The following is a 16,287-nucleotide window of genomic DNA, read 5'->3' on the forward strand; positions in this document are numbered from 1 at the left end:
TGTCATCCGAGCTGCAGTTTGTATCACCATATTGTTACTTTCCTAATATATGTGATAGTAGTTTGCATTTTACTGCACTACATTCACATCTTCAACTACCTATATCTCTTCATTATCGTCAAGAGACTGGGATGTACCATGTGTGGTCCTTTTGGTGGATCTTTAATTGAATAGTTTATTCCAAACGAACCGAGAAACGATAAGCTATGTCAAAAACTCTTGCAAATATGTAAATGTACTGAATCAATTGCATTGTTGCGATGATTTTGCTCGTGAATACTAGCCGGCAGATGTATTTATATTTAGGTAACAACACAGGAATTATTGTATGCCTGCGCATGAAGACCAGTGCTTCCATGGCTTGGCCTTGGGGCCGAACGGTGGTGCGGTGCCCACCATGATAGATCGGGATCCATGGCTGGCTGGAAGAGGTTCCGCAAGAATGGGGTTGCACGGGAGAGATAAAGGTTTTTTTTTGCAAAAGCAAAGAGGGGAGCGGTGGGAGTCTTTTTGTTAAAGTACCACCGCTGCCTTGCATGCGCTAGATATAGATCGAATGGTCCAATGTGTGCTCGGACCCCTACTCCCGCGGATGTCATCAAACAAATTCAGTCCAAATTTGGTTCGGTTTGGTTTGGTAGTACTTTGCTTCGTTTCCTTGCGATGTACGATAGATAGATGTCCAATCACGCGTTTCCCCGCTTCAATAAATAAATTCCCCCGGGAGCTAGCCCGGCCCATCCGCAGCAACCAAATCTCCCATATTTTCCTCTCCTCTGCCGCCGCCACCGCGTTTCTAGGGTTTCCCCCATCCCCAATTCGTCCGCCACCACCTCCAGCCTAGATCCAGCAGTGATGGCGACCGCAGAGGCAGGTGAGAACAAGATGATCATGCTCATATCGTCTGACGGCATGGAGTTCGAGGTAGAGGAGGCAATCGCCATGGAGTCGCAGACCATCCGCCAAATGATCGAGGATGAGTGCGCCGGCAAAGGCATTCCGATCCCCAACATCAACTCCAAGATCCTCTCCAGGGTCATCGAGTACTGCAACAAACACGTCCCGACCATGCCAACCACTGGAGCCACCGGTGCCGCCACGTCTGACACCGTGGCTCCCGCCGCCCTAGCCGAGGACCTCAAGATCTGGGACAGAGAATTCATCAAGGTCAACCGTGCCACCCTCTTAGATCTCAACCAGGTATGATATCCTTCAGTTCGACCATTTTCTTTTTCTAGATCTACTTTTTCTTGATGTTCCCCTTCTGGCACTCGATCTAGATTGGGCTTGCGCGTCTTGGTACTATTTATATTAGATTGGACGAACTCCTCGTACAACCATCAAGGTAGATTCGATTCGATTGGACTAGATTAGATTTAGATTATACATGATTGTGCTTTATTAGCGACGTAGACATTGGCCGGCCATACGAAATCCTAGTAAATTGGTTAGGGCATCATCTTGTGGTCTGATATGTTTCACTGATATGTGCATATCATTGTTATGCGTAACTTTTGAAGCTTTATTATGATCAGTGTGAACTTACTAGCTGCACTATCAATGTGCCAGCAAATTGTATATGATTTACATGCGGAAACATGAGACTACTCATAACAATATATGGTGTTTATGATTATCCTACATACATTAATGTTTCTATATAGCACGGGAGGTCACTTCATGTGTTGTTTTGTGTTTTATTAGCTTGTAACACATCTTAATGCAAGACAATCTATCTAATTATCCATGTTCTATAGCCATTATAGATTAATGCTTCTCTTTGACACCCTATGGTTCTTTTTACCCCCTCCCAGGCTGCAAGTTACCTCAACATCAAGGGGTTGTTGGACCTGACTTGCCAGACTACCGACACGATTAGTGGCCATAATCTGGAGGAGCTCCGTAGTTTCCTTCAGCATCAAGAACGACTACTTGCCTGAGGAGGAGACGATCCACGGGGAGAACCAGTGGGCATTTCAGTAGAGGAGCATCTAGGTCGCGTTGAGTGAACGCTTAGTATTCTCATGTGAACCTTAGCTGCACTCTTTGTGTTTTAATTGGTTGTAACTGTACTGGAGTTTATGAGGTGGCGTTAGTGAACATATTCAGCGTTTATGCTTGAATATATTGGTCATTGTGTTTACATGACGCTGGAGTGGGCGGTGTAGTCCACGGGATGGTATGATCCACAAGGAGCCGGCATGTATCTCTCTAAGGTGGATGGTGAAGTCCACAGAGTGGTGTATTCCACAAGGTTCTAGCAGACCGGGTAGTCCAAGGCATATATATTTAAGGAGGTTCGTAAATTCGTCAAGTTAAAATTGGGGAGAGATTGTTGCGACCAATGAAGCCTATCAATTTAACTTGTCGTGGTGCGAGAGAATGAGTCGATAAAGGATGATCTACAACGAGTCAAGATCGAATCAGCACAGAAGACAAAAATCAAAATTAAGAAGAGATTGTTAGGATTAATCTTGAATTAGTAAAGTCCTACGTGATGTGATGTAGTAGCAGGAGTTGGCATGCATGCCTAGTGTCCGAGTAGTAGTATGGTTTGAGTACGTAGGTGTACTAATAGTACTTCTGTCCGGCCGTGTAGGTCATGTCGAGTCAGGTTAGGATTCTACTCATCTTGTACGAGCAGGTTTAGGTATACGTGTCAGGCCGGTGGCTGGGCTGCATATATACATATACGTGTGTGTATACGGCAGTGAGTTGTAACTTGGCGAAAAAGGAGAAAATAAAAAGAAGAAAAAGGAAGGCACATGTTCCTTTGGCAAAAAGTTTTTGTGCACGTCTGTTTTGTGATATATTTTTTGACGCCGATATCCATCACACGTGTGGTATATTTGACATGCGCCCACACATCGTGTGTGGTGTAAGCAGAAGGCAGCCCACATGGGTTGTGTGTGGGCGGACATTAGAATTCCCATACATGTGGGCGCGGCTATTTCGTGCCACACGCCCAACAAGTACTACTCATCTCCACCCCGCGCGTGTGGCACGAAGCAAAAATGCCCACACATCCTGGCGCAGCTACGTTAGGTACCCGCATGATGACAATTTAGTTGCCATCCTAGTTGGCAGATGTAGTTATTCGGGATGGCAAGTGTAGTTGTAAAAGCATGGCAACTCTATCTGTTTTGGTTAACTATAGTTGCCATGTCTAATTTATGGTAGTTGCCGCGTGTAATCAAACCGTAGTTGCCGTGTGTGATTAACTACTTGTCACATATGGTCAAACAGTAATTGCCATCTGTGTTTACCTAGTTGCCACGTGTGGTCCAACCATAGTTGCCATATATTGTTAATCACAGTTGCCATGTGTGTTTATCTGGTTGCCATGTACGCGCATCTGCAGTTGCCATCTAGCAAAGAATCACAGTTGTCATGTGTGTTTACCTAGTTGCCACGTTCGCGTAACTATAGTTGCCATCCACAACGTAGGAGTTTCATGTGGGTGAAAAGCAGTTCACCCACACGCACATGAACTAGGTGGTGACTGTGGGCAGAAACTAGTTCGCCCACACAGCACAGCTGGCAAACAGCGTGGTGCGGGCGTGTGGGCAAACTCTCCAACGCCCACACGCCAGCCACGTCCTATGTGGCATGCAAATTATGCCTCAATGTGTCAAGATTCGTGTAAACTGCACTGAATGATAATCCACGCGTGTGGGCGAGTTACAAAACCTACTTCCACACCCATCTGACACTGAGTCAAAATTATCGGCCGCCTCGCTCCATCATGGTATCACTGGCGCAGGCCAACACCACATTGACATGCCAAAAGCTCGTGGTGAAGGTCCATCTCACTACTCCCCCGCCAATACTGGAGCCAATAAGATTTTTTTCTGAACTGGAATAACGGTTTTTAGGACTTCACTGGCAAACGTTCGCTGGAAGGGATGTCATTTGTGAACGTTCGTTTGTCATTCTCTCCAAGAGAACATTCGACGGTTAACATTTCGGTTTTCTTAATTTTTGACCATCCATTTATTTAACATCTAGATCTACGTCTTCGCAGATCCCATGAAGATTGTCCCGAGTACAGCGCATCTCTCCACCGATCGAGCATCGGGCTGCCGCTGTGTCACCCCGTGGTTCTCCGCGCGGCTGCACCGACCCGTGTCACCGCTGCGTCGCCCTTTCGGGCCGTAGTGCCGCGGCCTCCATCGCCACCCCGAGGCCGTCCGCTCCATGTTGTCTCCGTGGCTGCACCGACCCTCAAGCAGCCGTTGCGTCACCCTGTCGGGCCGCCGTAGCGAGCGTGTCACGTGATCCACGCCGCCGCCCAAGGCCGTCCCCGTGGCTGCACCGATCCGCGCACCGCTGCTGTACCACCCCTTCGGGCAGTAGCGCCGCGGTCCGTGGGCCATGCCGCCGCCCTGATGTCTACCCGTTGTCGCCCCGACCCGCTTGCTGTTGCTGCATCGCCCCTTCGGGCCTTGGCGCCGCGGCCCATGGTCCACTCTAGCGTCCCCGCGTGTTAACTTTCTGTGGTATGCGCCGCACTAGTCTTCGTCGTATTGTCGGGTTTCTCACGTACTTCGAGCATCGCCGCCGCGCTCCTAACCTAGCCGCAGCAGCCGCCGCTCTTCTTCGGCCGCCGCAGCTGCCGGCAGCCGTCCACCCTTTTCGTCTTTGTCCAGCACCAGGCCTTCGCCAGCGTTGCCATCATCTTTCATGACCACTTTGTCTACTCCGACCACCATTAGTGACATCGGCCCCACGCCGATTGGCACCACAACCGTCATCGAGTCTTCTTCTTTGTTGTCCCTCTGGCTCCTCGACATGGCGTATAGCTCGTGCAGGTCCCTCGTCTACGCATGACCGGTGCAGGCAACACCAATGCATGCCTTCATCCACGACGTGTCCTCGGGTCTGGCAAGCCTGTTCGGTGCTTCATCGACTTTGTCTTCGCCCATCATGTTACAATCTCTAGTACAATACCAGAAGGATTACTTAACTAGGAAAAAATTAAAAATTAAAGAGAGGGAGAGAGAGTAGGAGCTTCCCTAATAAAACCCGTGCCGTCATCAGGCCATACTTGTCACTAAAGCTTCAGGGTATCATCAACTAACAGAGCCTTCAGAATCATTTATATTACAGCAAAGCCATAGCCGCCACGGTTCGTCTCGTCTCCTGGAAGAAGGGAAAAAACATCATCTACATCCAGTTTCAGCATATCTTCTCCTGAAAGAAAGAAAGCACCATCCACAATCAGTAAATAAGTATGATACTATTGCCCGGCTACTTCTTGCTTGAGGAAAACTCCCTATCTTCTCACTTGGTAAGTGACTTCATCAATTGATATGTTTCCTTCGCCTGCATTGAAATAATCTTGTTTCTATAATTATCACAAGCACCAGAAAAGGGAAACAACTGATCTTCAAATCACATATCTTCACCAGTATGGCATGGACCACCCCCTTTGCCTTACTGCAAGCTCACACCTGAGATATGATTTCATCCAGCTTCTATAACTTCAAGTCAGGAACAAATAAATGTCGCACTATCCTCACACAGCTTGGTTATAAACTGAGGTACATAACATGTCTACTGTTCCTACATTTGAAATTCCACAAAATTCTATGCTACATGGCTTTTCTATTTCCTTCTCTGACTTTCCAGCTAGAAATTTTCAGAAGGATGATACAGAAGACCACTTTCCTATGTTAATAAAATATGCTGAGGGACAAAGATGCCCTCATTATGTATAAAGATAGTGCTAATATGGAACAAAATTAGCTAAAAGATATGGCAGAAGTAAACTTGATAATGTCATAACCTTTTCAAGGTTACCATAACATATGTTCCCTTATTGTATGAAATGCACTCTGCTTTTCATCATCATAACGTACAAGCATCGATTTGCTTCTCCCGTACAAATACAAGGGCACCTAAAATATCTACATAGTGGTATACATGTTTAACACGGTGTGGCCAACTGGCCAACAAAAAACCCAAAACTGTTTCCCGGGGAAAAAGAAGTCCACGATTTTCATCTAAAGTTAAGTCTCAAATCATCTTCATGGCCGAAATGGGAACATGTGTTCATGGAAAGATAGGTTGAAGATTGCACTGAAATTGCAATGGCCATTTCACAACATAAAGATACAGAGTGCGCAGAAATACTACTAACTGATACTTCAAAGGGCTTGTAGGATGCCCTGATCTCTCACTCTTAGTTACAATATGACGTGATGAAGGACAAGTTGATAGCAGTGCTATGCTTTCTTCTCTAATGAATGACAAAATGAAACATACCAATTTTCATTCCGGTCATGTTTCATGTAAATCTGAATCTAGCCAGCACTTCCCCTCTGCAAGCTGCTGCATAGTCTTCAGCAAGGTGCGGTGCAGCTTCCTTGTGTGGGAATATGAACTTCTCCATGAATACCTTCGGAGTCGCCGCGACTGCATAATAGTAATCCCGGTCGCGATGTAGCAATCCATTTTCCTTGAGAAACTTCACAACATAGTACCGGGGCCTGAGCCGATCATCCAGGCTGCAAGTGAGAAGCGCCGGCCGATGAGCAATGTACCCTGGTTCCAACCCCACCTCGGAGATGAGGAACTCTGCGACACGTTGCAGCCTTTCCTTGCAAGACCTCAGCACCACCGGAGCCTTGGGCAAAGCAATGCCCACCTCAGTATCCGACCACCTAAATGTCTTCTTCAGGTATTCCACCTTGGCGGCGATCTTCTCCTCGTCAAAGAATGCGACAGCCTGCAACGCTTGTCCCAACATCCCGGAGCCATGCGGCACACAGAGAGCTTTGGCACATGCCACCATCGCCCGGAGGCGCTGCTGGTTGATTGTGAGGATCATTGGCACACGGATGCACAGCTTGGCAATGTGGCAATCATGTAGCCCGCACTCCTGGAGGAACGCGACGTTGGGCTTGACCACCCTCTCGAGGTCAGAACCTTGTAGCCAGAAGCCGCGTTTGAGCAACCGAAGCAAGTCGTCCATGGACCCGAAGAGATTCAGGTAGTAGTGTATAGCGGAGACGATGGATCTGCAGCGGAATTTGCCGGGGACGAGCACGGCGATGCGCGCGACCTCAGAGCGCGAGAGGCCGAGGCCGGTGAGCCCGTCGACGACGGGGGCCAGGGTTCTCTCCACGCCGGCGCAGAGTAACAGCGGGTCCTTGGCGACGGCGGTGGCGACGTCGGCGGCGGAGAGGCCGATGCCGGCGAGGAAGGCGAGGACGGCGTCGGGCTTGGCGGGGGACTTGAGGTGGGACAGCTTGGCGGAGACCTTGAGTGCCTGGGCATGGGTCAGGCCGCAGGAGGAGACGAGGTACTCCTCTGCGGCGAAGCCAGGGGCCGGGGAAACGGCGGAGGCGGCTGCGGCGGAGAGGAGGCGGTGGAGAGGAGAGACATGGGAGGCGTAGGGAGAAGAGAGGAGCTGGGTGAGGATGCAGCTTCGTAGCCGGAGCATGGCGGCGGGGAGGCGCCGGCGGCGAGGGGATGGCCAGTGGCGGCGCGGCGTGGTTGGTGGTGAGAGACGGAGAGGGTGTGGTGAGGGTTTGGGGCTGGACCGCTGGACTCGTGCGTCGTGAGTCTGATAATGGGCTAGGATGGGCTGGGCTGGGCTGGGCTTGAGCTAGACTAGGAATTCAACGCACTGTAATCTCAAAAACAATAGTCAAGGCAGACCCTTTTGGAAAACATGAGCCAACTTAAGAAAAAAAAAACTAACATGAGCACCCGTATCCGGACAAATTCATCGAGTGGAGTAATGTCAATCATTTTGTCCTGAGTAACGCAAAATTACCACGAAAAGATGGTGGTACTTGATTACTTGCTATTATGTGCTCGCCTTACATTTCCCTGTGCGGCCATTTTGAAGCATCAATCTTCCATATGTCAGATCCCCTGTCATGTTTTTAGATCGCATATTCTGGCAATTTTAAGTGGACTGTGAATTTTCCGAAAGAACGGCGTACGGTACTTTCACCGCCTTGTGTCATCTTATAGGTTTTTTTTTTGAAAGATCCAGCAATTGTTGGCCTTGTCGATATCATTAGTAGCAAGCAGCGAGAATACAAAAGGTGGACGGTGAGATCCTAAGATCGGTTCAGAGGAACACCAAAAGACTAAAAAGAAGAGAAACAGAAAATGATGGCCGGCCGATCAACTCGCCTGGCCAAAGGAACTATAGCTAACTCTTCACGGCGGATCCTAGAAGGGTCTCTCTGAGATGGCGTTTAGGATATCTGGATAGGATGAGTGGATGACCGCTTACCTCTAAAAGTACAACAGTTCCTTTCTTGCAAATTTCCCAACGCGTCAGTAGCAGCAAGGTCTTTATACCTTTAATTTGCGTTGGCATTGTGTCATTGACTTGACTTGAGGTCTTATATGCTTATAACATAGCATTAGGCTTTTAAATAATTTAGGTGCATGTAGCTAAAAAAGCAGTGGACATGATCTGCATTGGATATCCAGAATGCCACATAAAGAATGGATGGGTTTAGTGATCAGATCATGATATCCTACTCAGTGACACTTGTATATAATATGAAACACAGCAAAAGTTACCGAGATCATGATCCTAATGAGTGAAACTTACATATATAAATTAACGCTACTGAGATGATGGTCCTAATGAGTGACACTTACATACATATAAAACTGAACACAACAAAAGCTAGTCATAACACAACTGAATTTACACTAGAGGGCCAATTAAGCTGGCCCCATGCATGGTGACGGCTCTTCAAATTGAGCACCCCGTGGCTGACCCCAGGTAGGAAATGGGGCCAGTTAAGTAGCAGATTAGCCAGCCCTTCCGTTTCCTGAAGTGGTTTCGACTTTGGAAGGAAATAAGCAACAACATCCCGGCTTGAGGTCGAGTAGGGAGCGTGCATGCCCGTGCAGGAGCGTCAAGCAAGCAAATATCCTATATTTGATTTGCAAAATGTATTATATTAAGGTACAGAGGTGGTACTTTGGAAGTTTAGATATGCATATACTATGTAGTACTCCGAGGGGCCACGTGGCCATGCCACGCGGGTGGCCCCTTGGTCGCACCACTAGGCCGCGTGGGGCCCTTGGGTGGCCCCACGGCAGCTCCCGACACCTTCTGGAATCCTCATGGAAAAAATCATATTAAATCCCCAGGTTTTTTTTTACCTCTGTAGATTAAATATTGTCTCATGCGATGTGGTCGAGAAACAAGCTAAAATTAGCACCAACAGTGACGTTCACTAGCTAAGTTTAGAAAAGCTACTACCTAGCTAATCATTCGCGACCATTCGTTGGTGACTCTCACATACGGCTAACCGGTTCTTGTGGCATGTGTCACCTATGCACGCTCGCACATACTTACATATCAATGGAATAGCTAGTTGCCTCCAAGAAAGCAATCTTACATTCACCTAGGCCCGAACAGTTCGACCAACTACAATCTTCTTCCTCATCGTGAGGCTTCTTAGTGTGGTCAATGACTAGGAGAACCTGAAAGTGACTAAGAAGGAGCATGTGGAGGGAACTGAGGCAGGTTTCACAATTGGGAGTCCGTGCAAAGTTCAATGCCATCACCAAGGGCTATGACCTTGAGATGATCATCGTTCTTATTATCCATGATCGCCAACCGTGACATGGAATAAACTGCCCAATAGACGCATACTACATGCTCAATAGCGGCTTATTTGGTGGCACGGTCGGTGGTGACAAACAGAACCGTGATGATATTCTCAAGGTTATTGCCCTTGAAGATCGCATCTCGACTTTCTTTTTGGGCCCGCTGTGACACTTGTCACAATTCCACTGGACGTGCTTCTTCTTGGTCGCGGCCAGGAAAGATGCACATATCGGCGAGCATGGCAACATAGTTTGAACACTTGTTGTTTGTGGTGCTCAAAATCTCAACGACGGCGCCATTAACCCTTCTTTGCATGTGGTGACGCATACCTCCTTTTTGATGAATAATGCCCGCATGTCTAGTTTACTCTTAATAATTATTTATACTAACATGATTTCCATTGTTCTTTTCTGGGTTAATCTAAGTTAAAAATTGTTATTTGTTTCAACACAATGCGGTTTTGGGCAGGACAAGGAGGGTCAGATGGTGCTTCCACGTCGGGAGAGGAAACTACGACCGGCCATTTTGTGGAAGATTTGAGCGAGGCTACTGGGCAAAAATTAGAGTACAATGATCCATGTAAATACATTGATTTTGAAGAAAAAAATGAGATTGTCCTCATATGCTTATATATTGGCAGCGGCTTTAACAATTTAGATAGAAGAATAATCAATCTTATTTACATACTAGGTAGTGTGCATGAAGGAATAAACAGACCCTCAACCGAAGCCGCGTAAACCTCACATCCTTCCTGGGGCAAAACATCGGTATATGTCCAATGTACTCTAGGAAACAAGTGTACGTACGTACATACAACCTACAGAGTATAATTCATGCAATCACGTACGCATGCACGTACATACGGTTCTCTAATGAACAAATACGATCGACAGACACATATAAACATTGGGTACATGCACAGATTGATGCGTCGACGCGGTGGTATTTACGTAGCTTAGGCAGCTGCATGCATGCTACGTACTAGAGGAGGAGACATGATGTTGTTTCATCAGAAGGAGATGAAGGAATTGGCCATGTCGTACTTCATCTTCTCCAGGTTGGGCGAGATGGCGAACTTGATCATGGGCGGCGGCCCGCAGGCGAGCGCGAGGGTTTCGTCGCCGCCCTCGGGGACGTGCGCCCGCAGGATGTCCTCCGTCACGAACCCGACGCTGAACCTCCACCCGTCCTCGGGCCGCTTCACCTGGTCGATCACGTACCACACCTTGAGCCTCTCCGGGTACTCCGCCGCCCACCGGTCCAGCTCGTCGCGCAGCAGGATGTCGTCCTCGCTCCGGTTCGCGTACACGAGGTGCATCTCCGTCTCGTCCTCCGGCTGGTCCCGCAGCACGGCCTGGATCACCTGGTACATGGGCGTGATCCCGCTGCCGCCGCAGATCATGGCCAGCCGCCGCGCCCGCCGCTGCTTGCCGTTGATGACGAAGTTGCCGCGGCCGGTGTACTCCACGTGGCCCAGCGGGCCCTTGACGTCGATGCAGGAGCCGAGCTGGAGCGACTCCAGGTACTGCGTCATGAGCCCGCCGTTGGGGAACTTGGGGTGCTCGTCCCGGAAGTAGACCTTGACGAGCAGCTCGAACTGCCCGATCTCGTCCACCATGCTGGTGGGCGTGTAGGCGCGCATGCAGAGCTTGCCGTCGATGGTGGCGCACACGAAGATGTGCTTGCCGACGGGCAGGCCGAGCACCTGGTCGGAGGACGGCAGCGCGAAGCGGAAGAGGCGGACGTCGTGGGAGAGCTCCTTCTTGTCGACCAGGCGGCAGGGGACCTTCTCGCGCGGGCTGGACAGCGCGATGGGCGCGCCAGCGACCTTGGTGGCCTCGCGGATCGGGGCGAGGTGGGAGAGGCTCGACCCGCCGTGCACCGAGTTGTCGGAGTTGTAGCCGGTGCCCGTGGTGATGAGCTCGCCGATGCGGTACGTGTCGAGGAGCGCCTTGGCCTTGTCGGAGTGGATGGCGTCGAACTCCTCGGTGCAGTCGGATCCGGCATTAATAAGGATGCTGTCGGCGCCGCCGGGGTGGTCCTTGAGGAAGGCGGTGCAGTCGTAGACGTGGCCGTGCACCACGATCCACGCCGACTCCTTGGACCCGTGCTTGCGCACCTCGGACATGGTGAACTGCTTGTCCGCGACGGTGTTCATGAACGGGGTAGACGTGCTGCGCTTGAGCCCCGGCGCGGCCGCCTCGGCCGTCTCGAGGTGCTTCTGCCGCGCCATCCAGCCGCCGGTCTGGTTCCCCGGCTGCGTGGGGTGCTCGAAGACCAGCCCGATCTCGCCCTTGTGGGGGCGGCACACGTTCACCTTCACCTTGAACCAGCAGTTGTTCATCATGCCCATGAGGTTCCAGATGAGCTTCTCCGGCTGGGTGTTGTGCGTCTGGTCCCATGCGCGCACCGACACCTCCTTGGCGCCCAGGAGGTCTAGGACCTCGATCTCCACTGACCAGAAGCACCAGCACCAGTACCGCCCGTACTTGTTCGGCTTCTCCGGGATGTCGAGCGTGCACAACATCCAGCTCTCGCCGCCATCCAGAGTCACCTCCACTCGTGTGATCTTCTTGCCACCACCTAGAAAACGCAACGATAAGAAATTAGTGATCATGAGTTGGTGACTAGATGATACCCCATGTGTTGCCGTAGAGTTGCATATATAGTTTCTAAATATGTGCAGAATACTAATTCGGCCCTTACAATTTAAATCATGTGAGAATTTTTTTGCATAAGCCAAAAAAAGTCTTAATATAAAAAGTTGTGCATGTCACATTTAAATGCAATGTGATTTAAAACGCACATATAATGCATTAATGCATGTTGCATGGTAGAGAATTCTCATGCGTAGCTCGGACCCCTTGTATTTTGTCAAACTTTAAATAAAATGTAAGTTTTACGTGGTAAAAAATAATATCATTCGAAACCTCTTTCTAATAATAATCAGGTGATATGAATTTGATGATATTTAATTTAAAATTTACTATTTAAATATATGGTTAAAATTTGGGCACACAAAAAACAAAAGGAACTTGTAAACCCAGATGGAGGTAGTAGTACATAGGATATAGAGTCACCCCTTTGCTAATTAAGTTACAATAATTAGAGATGCTCCCTCCTTTGATTAAAAGAAGGTTTTGACAAAAGTCAAATTGTACAATGTTTGACCACTTAAGAAACTATCAACAAATAAAACACTAAACCGCCATAAAGTCATATATTTAGGAACGGAGGTAGTACTATCATTAAATAGATGATAAAAATACATTTTCATATTATACGTATCTATTTGAGTTACTGGTACTTTTCCTGTAAATTTGATCAAGCTTTGTGTTGTTTGACTTCGTATAAAATGTACATGTCTTCTCAGTTCTCACGGAGCACAGAGGGGGCACTTAACAAAGCAACGTTTCTTTTCTCTTTTAAGCAGGAAGTTTGTGTCGGCAAGCAAGCTAGCAGCCCAGCTCGACACGCTTCCCGAGGCCCAAGTTGGAATATTCAGCAGAAAGTATCCACGTTGCTGCTAGATTCCGATTCCCCTTGTTGATGATTGGCCGGCGAGCTAGTGCCCGTTCCAAAACGGGACGAATCATGCGTGCATGCTTTGTTCAGTTGCCTACTTGCTTTTGACCTCTCCACTAGTAATTTGTCCAGTGAGACTTGGCAACATGGCATTCATCGATGCTTTTGCTTTGGTTGATGGTCTACGGATGGTGGTTAGTTGTTTAGCTTTTCCGACTTAGTCCTTCTCTTGTGCCTTTTGCCTTTTTTGTTTGCGCCTTTCTTGTCCCTCTCTGATGACTATACCCTGTTTGAATCTTGGCTACATCAGCTTTATTAATACGCTATTGCTAAACCCCAGTCGACTGAGTGATACTACATTTTGTTGGTTCACTGTTTGTGCGCACATGTGAACCCAACCACAAGGCACTATGATTTATAATCCCTTTGTATCAAAATATAAGGTTAGTTTAGTCTAAAAAACGTTTTATATTTTCGTATAGATGTAGTAGTTTCTTTCAGGGGACTATAGGTTATAGCTGTAATCGGTAGGCTAGTAGAGTTACTATTGAACTGGTGCTAGACTAGATAGGAGAAAAATCTGGCTGCTGGCTGCGGTTGGCCACACGATCGAATTGTGCCTCCAATTATATGGCTCGCTTGATTTGTCCTTGCTCTATACCCAAGCCGGCCGGCACTCCACCAGGTACGACCTGGCAAAACCTTGCCGCGGGGCCCACACGTCAGACGACTATTCCAAGAGCTAGCAACGTTTTGTATTATTGGTGTACAGTATATAATAAGTAGTTAGTCCATGGCATGCATCCAGCGGCTACAAGCAGCTTAGCTTTTGGACGCCACCAAGTGCCAACGACCCCAGAGCCACAAGAAAAGCGCACGCATTTTTTGTCAAAAAAGAAAAGAAAAGTGCATGCAATTGCCAAAAGAAAAAAGAAAAAAAAGTGCATGCATGGATATTGTATGATTTCCTTGGCAGAGAAAGTGCACCACGGTTGCATGAACCGCAAGGGAAACTACTTAAGTACACACGGTATCTCTCTTCTCTTCTTGCACCCGGTTTTGGAGCTAGCCTACTGCCACGAGACACCTAATGGCATGTACAATGATGCTATCTTAGAATAAATGATGCTGTCTTAGCATAATATGTCTCGCCATGTTTTTAAGAATAGCTAGTTATTAAAGATAAGACTAAGAGATGACCCATTATAGACATATTTTTTGTCATATCTAAATTAGATGCAAAACTTACGATAAAACTATCTTATCAATCGTTGTACATGCCCTAAGCTAGCTCGGCTCATCATCCTGTGGTCAATGCTACGGAAGTAGTGGTGGTAAGGGTAAAATAACAATGAGTGGCTGCCACCACCCTCAGCTGTTAGTGGTAGTAGAAAACAAGGGACTGTCGCACTCAACCTGCCATTTTCAGATGCTAACTGCCATTTTCAAATGCTAGCTAGTACATGCCAATGTCAATCAAGTAAGAAAATGCATTCTGTGCTTGGTCAGATCAGATGTCCTGGTGCTGAGCTTTACACTACTCTCATTAAGTTCATTTTCTTCCTACGTGAGCATAAAACATGGTATATATATATATATGCTCCTTACGGTCAATTGCTAGCGTACGGAAGCATAGTATATACTCTCTAATTGCATGCGTCATCCTTGGCGCCATGTACGTATATACCAAGACAAAGAACAAATCTACCAAGCTTCTATCTTCGATCGTCTCACTTTTTCTGAAAAGAACGTAAAGAAAATAGATCGTACCGGAGTATGCGTATCCTTTCATGGTGTAGGCGCGCTGGGTGGTGAAGGCGTTGATGGGGAGGATCTCGTCGTGCCCCGGCGTGGTGATCACCGAGTTGGTGTTGAGCTCGTTGATGATGTACTCGGGCCGGTACCACCACGCCTCGGAGTTGGCCAGCTCCGCGTCCACGTGCGACGGCAGCACCCGGTTGTCCTTGAAGTGGTAGTAGTTGTCGGACTCGGCGGTGGTGACCACGATGCGCCGGAGCCACTTCACCATGCGCCCGCCGATGCACCCGGGGATGAGCACGCGGACGGGGTAGCCGTGGTCGGGCAGCAGCGGCTCCCCGTTCTGCGCGTAGGCGAGCAGGATGTCGCGGGACGGGTCGAGCGCCCACTCCCGGGTCACGCTGGTGCCGTACTTGGAGCCGCCGCCGCCGGGGAGGTCCTCGGCGCCCTCGAAGCACACGTTGAGGGCCTGGCCCTTCTTGGAGGAGGACATGATGCCGCACCGGAGCAGCACGTCGCGGAGGCGGGCGCCGCGCCAGACGGAGGTGGACACCCCCGCGGCGCCCCAGTTGAAGCCCACCGTCTGCTGCACCATGTTCTGCTCCTTGCGGCGGTTGCCGGCACAGACCAGCGTGGCGGGCAGCTCCGCGGCGGCGAACCCGTTGGCCAGCTCGTCCATGGTGAGCCGCGCGGGGCGGCGGACGAGCCCCGTCACCTCCACCGTCCAGGTGGACCAGTCGCCCCGGGGCACGGCGCCGTGGTTGCGCACGTAGTGGAGCGGCGCGGGCGTGATGAAGCCGTGGTGCATGAGGCGGGCCAGCGGCGGCTCGCAGTTGAGCGGGTGCTTGCCGGTGAGCCGGATCAGGGACGGGTTGCGGTCGATCCAGGCGTCCGCCGTGCCCTCGTCGCGCGGGTCGCGCGTCGACGGCTCCACCTCCAGCTGCAGCTGCGAGCCGTACGCCTCCCGCCAGTCCTCCTCCGGCTCCTCGTCATCGTCCTCGTCCTCATCTTCCTCGACGAGGGCCTTCCGGGGCGGCGAGATGAGCGGGGGGAACCCGCAGCCGCGCACCGGCGAGTCGGCGCGGCGCCGGATGCCGTTGGAGGCCCCGTTGCGGGCCGGCGGCGCGGTGGCCGGCGCGTCGAGGCGGCCGAACGACTGCCGTGGCTCGACAGAGGCGGCCATGCTGTGTTTGTGTTTGTGTCGTGGGACAAGTGTTGGATCGGTTCTGGATTGGTCGCGGCAGATGAGAGAAGGAACCGGCAGGTAGTGGCCTGGAGGAGAAGTCGTGCAGAGGCTGGTATATATACACCCACGCAACGCCGACCTCCCGAGTGGACTGACGTGCGCCTCAAAAGGCCGCTAGCAGCCCTATCCTTATAGTCGACTGGTCTAATATGAGGCGCTCTCT

The 16,287-nt window shown here is 49.8% G+C and overlaps 2 protein-coding genes across 2 annotated transcripts; one reads left to right on the forward strand and one right to left on the reverse strand.

Moving 5' to 3' along the window:
• The first annotated feature begins 738 nt into the window (after nucleotides 1–738).
• On the forward strand, nucleotides 739–2,113 carry LOC123143005 (SKP1-like protein 1). Its single transcript, XM_044561747.1, has 2 exons — nucleotides 739–1,200; nucleotides 1,815–2,113. The coding sequence occupies exons 1-2, from the start codon at nucleotides 856–858 to the stop codon at nucleotides 1,938–1,940; spliced, it is 471 nt and encodes a 156-aa protein (XP_044417682.1). The 5' UTR covers nucleotides 739–855; the 3' UTR covers nucleotides 1,941–2,113.
• An 8,142-nt stretch (nucleotides 2,114–10,255) lies between these two features.
• On the reverse strand, nucleotides 10,256–16,175 carry LOC123143006 (nitrate reductase [NADH]). Its single transcript, XM_044561748.1, has 2 exons — nucleotides 14,891–16,175; nucleotides 10,256–12,178 (listed from the first exon to the last, which is right to left on the reverse strand). Exons 1-2 carry the CDS (start codon nucleotides 16,059–16,061, stop codon nucleotides 10,605–10,607), a joined length of 2,745 nt encoding a protein of 914 aa, XP_044417683.1. The 5' UTR covers nucleotides 16,062–16,175; the 3' UTR covers nucleotides 10,256–10,604.
• Between the last annotated feature and the right edge of the window lie 112 nt (nucleotides 16,176–16,287).

Source organism: Triticum aestivum, chromosome 6D, assembly GCF_018294505.1.
Source record: "Triticum aestivum cultivar Chinese Spring chromosome 6D, IWGSC CS RefSeq v2.1, whole genome shotgun sequence".
NCBI lineage: Eukaryota > Viridiplantae > Streptophyta > Magnoliopsida > Poales > Poaceae > Triticum > Triticum aestivum.

Coding starts and splice junctions, on each gene's coding strand:
- LOC123143005 (XM_044561747.1), top strand. CDS start 856: ATGGCGACCGCAGAGGCAGGTGAGAACAAGATGATCATGCTCATATCG. Junction 1,201..1,814: donor CCCTCTTAGATCTCAACCAG/GTATGATATCCT, acceptor ACCCCCTCCCAG/GCTGCAAGTTACCTCAACAT.
- LOC123143006 (XM_044561748.1), bottom strand. CDS start 16,061: ATGGCCGCCTCTGTCGAGCCACGGCAGTCGTTCGGCCGCCTCGACGCG. Junction 12,179..14,890: donor GAAAGGATACGCATACTCCG/GTACGATCTATT, acceptor TGCGTTTTCTAG/GTGGTGGCAAGAAGATCACA.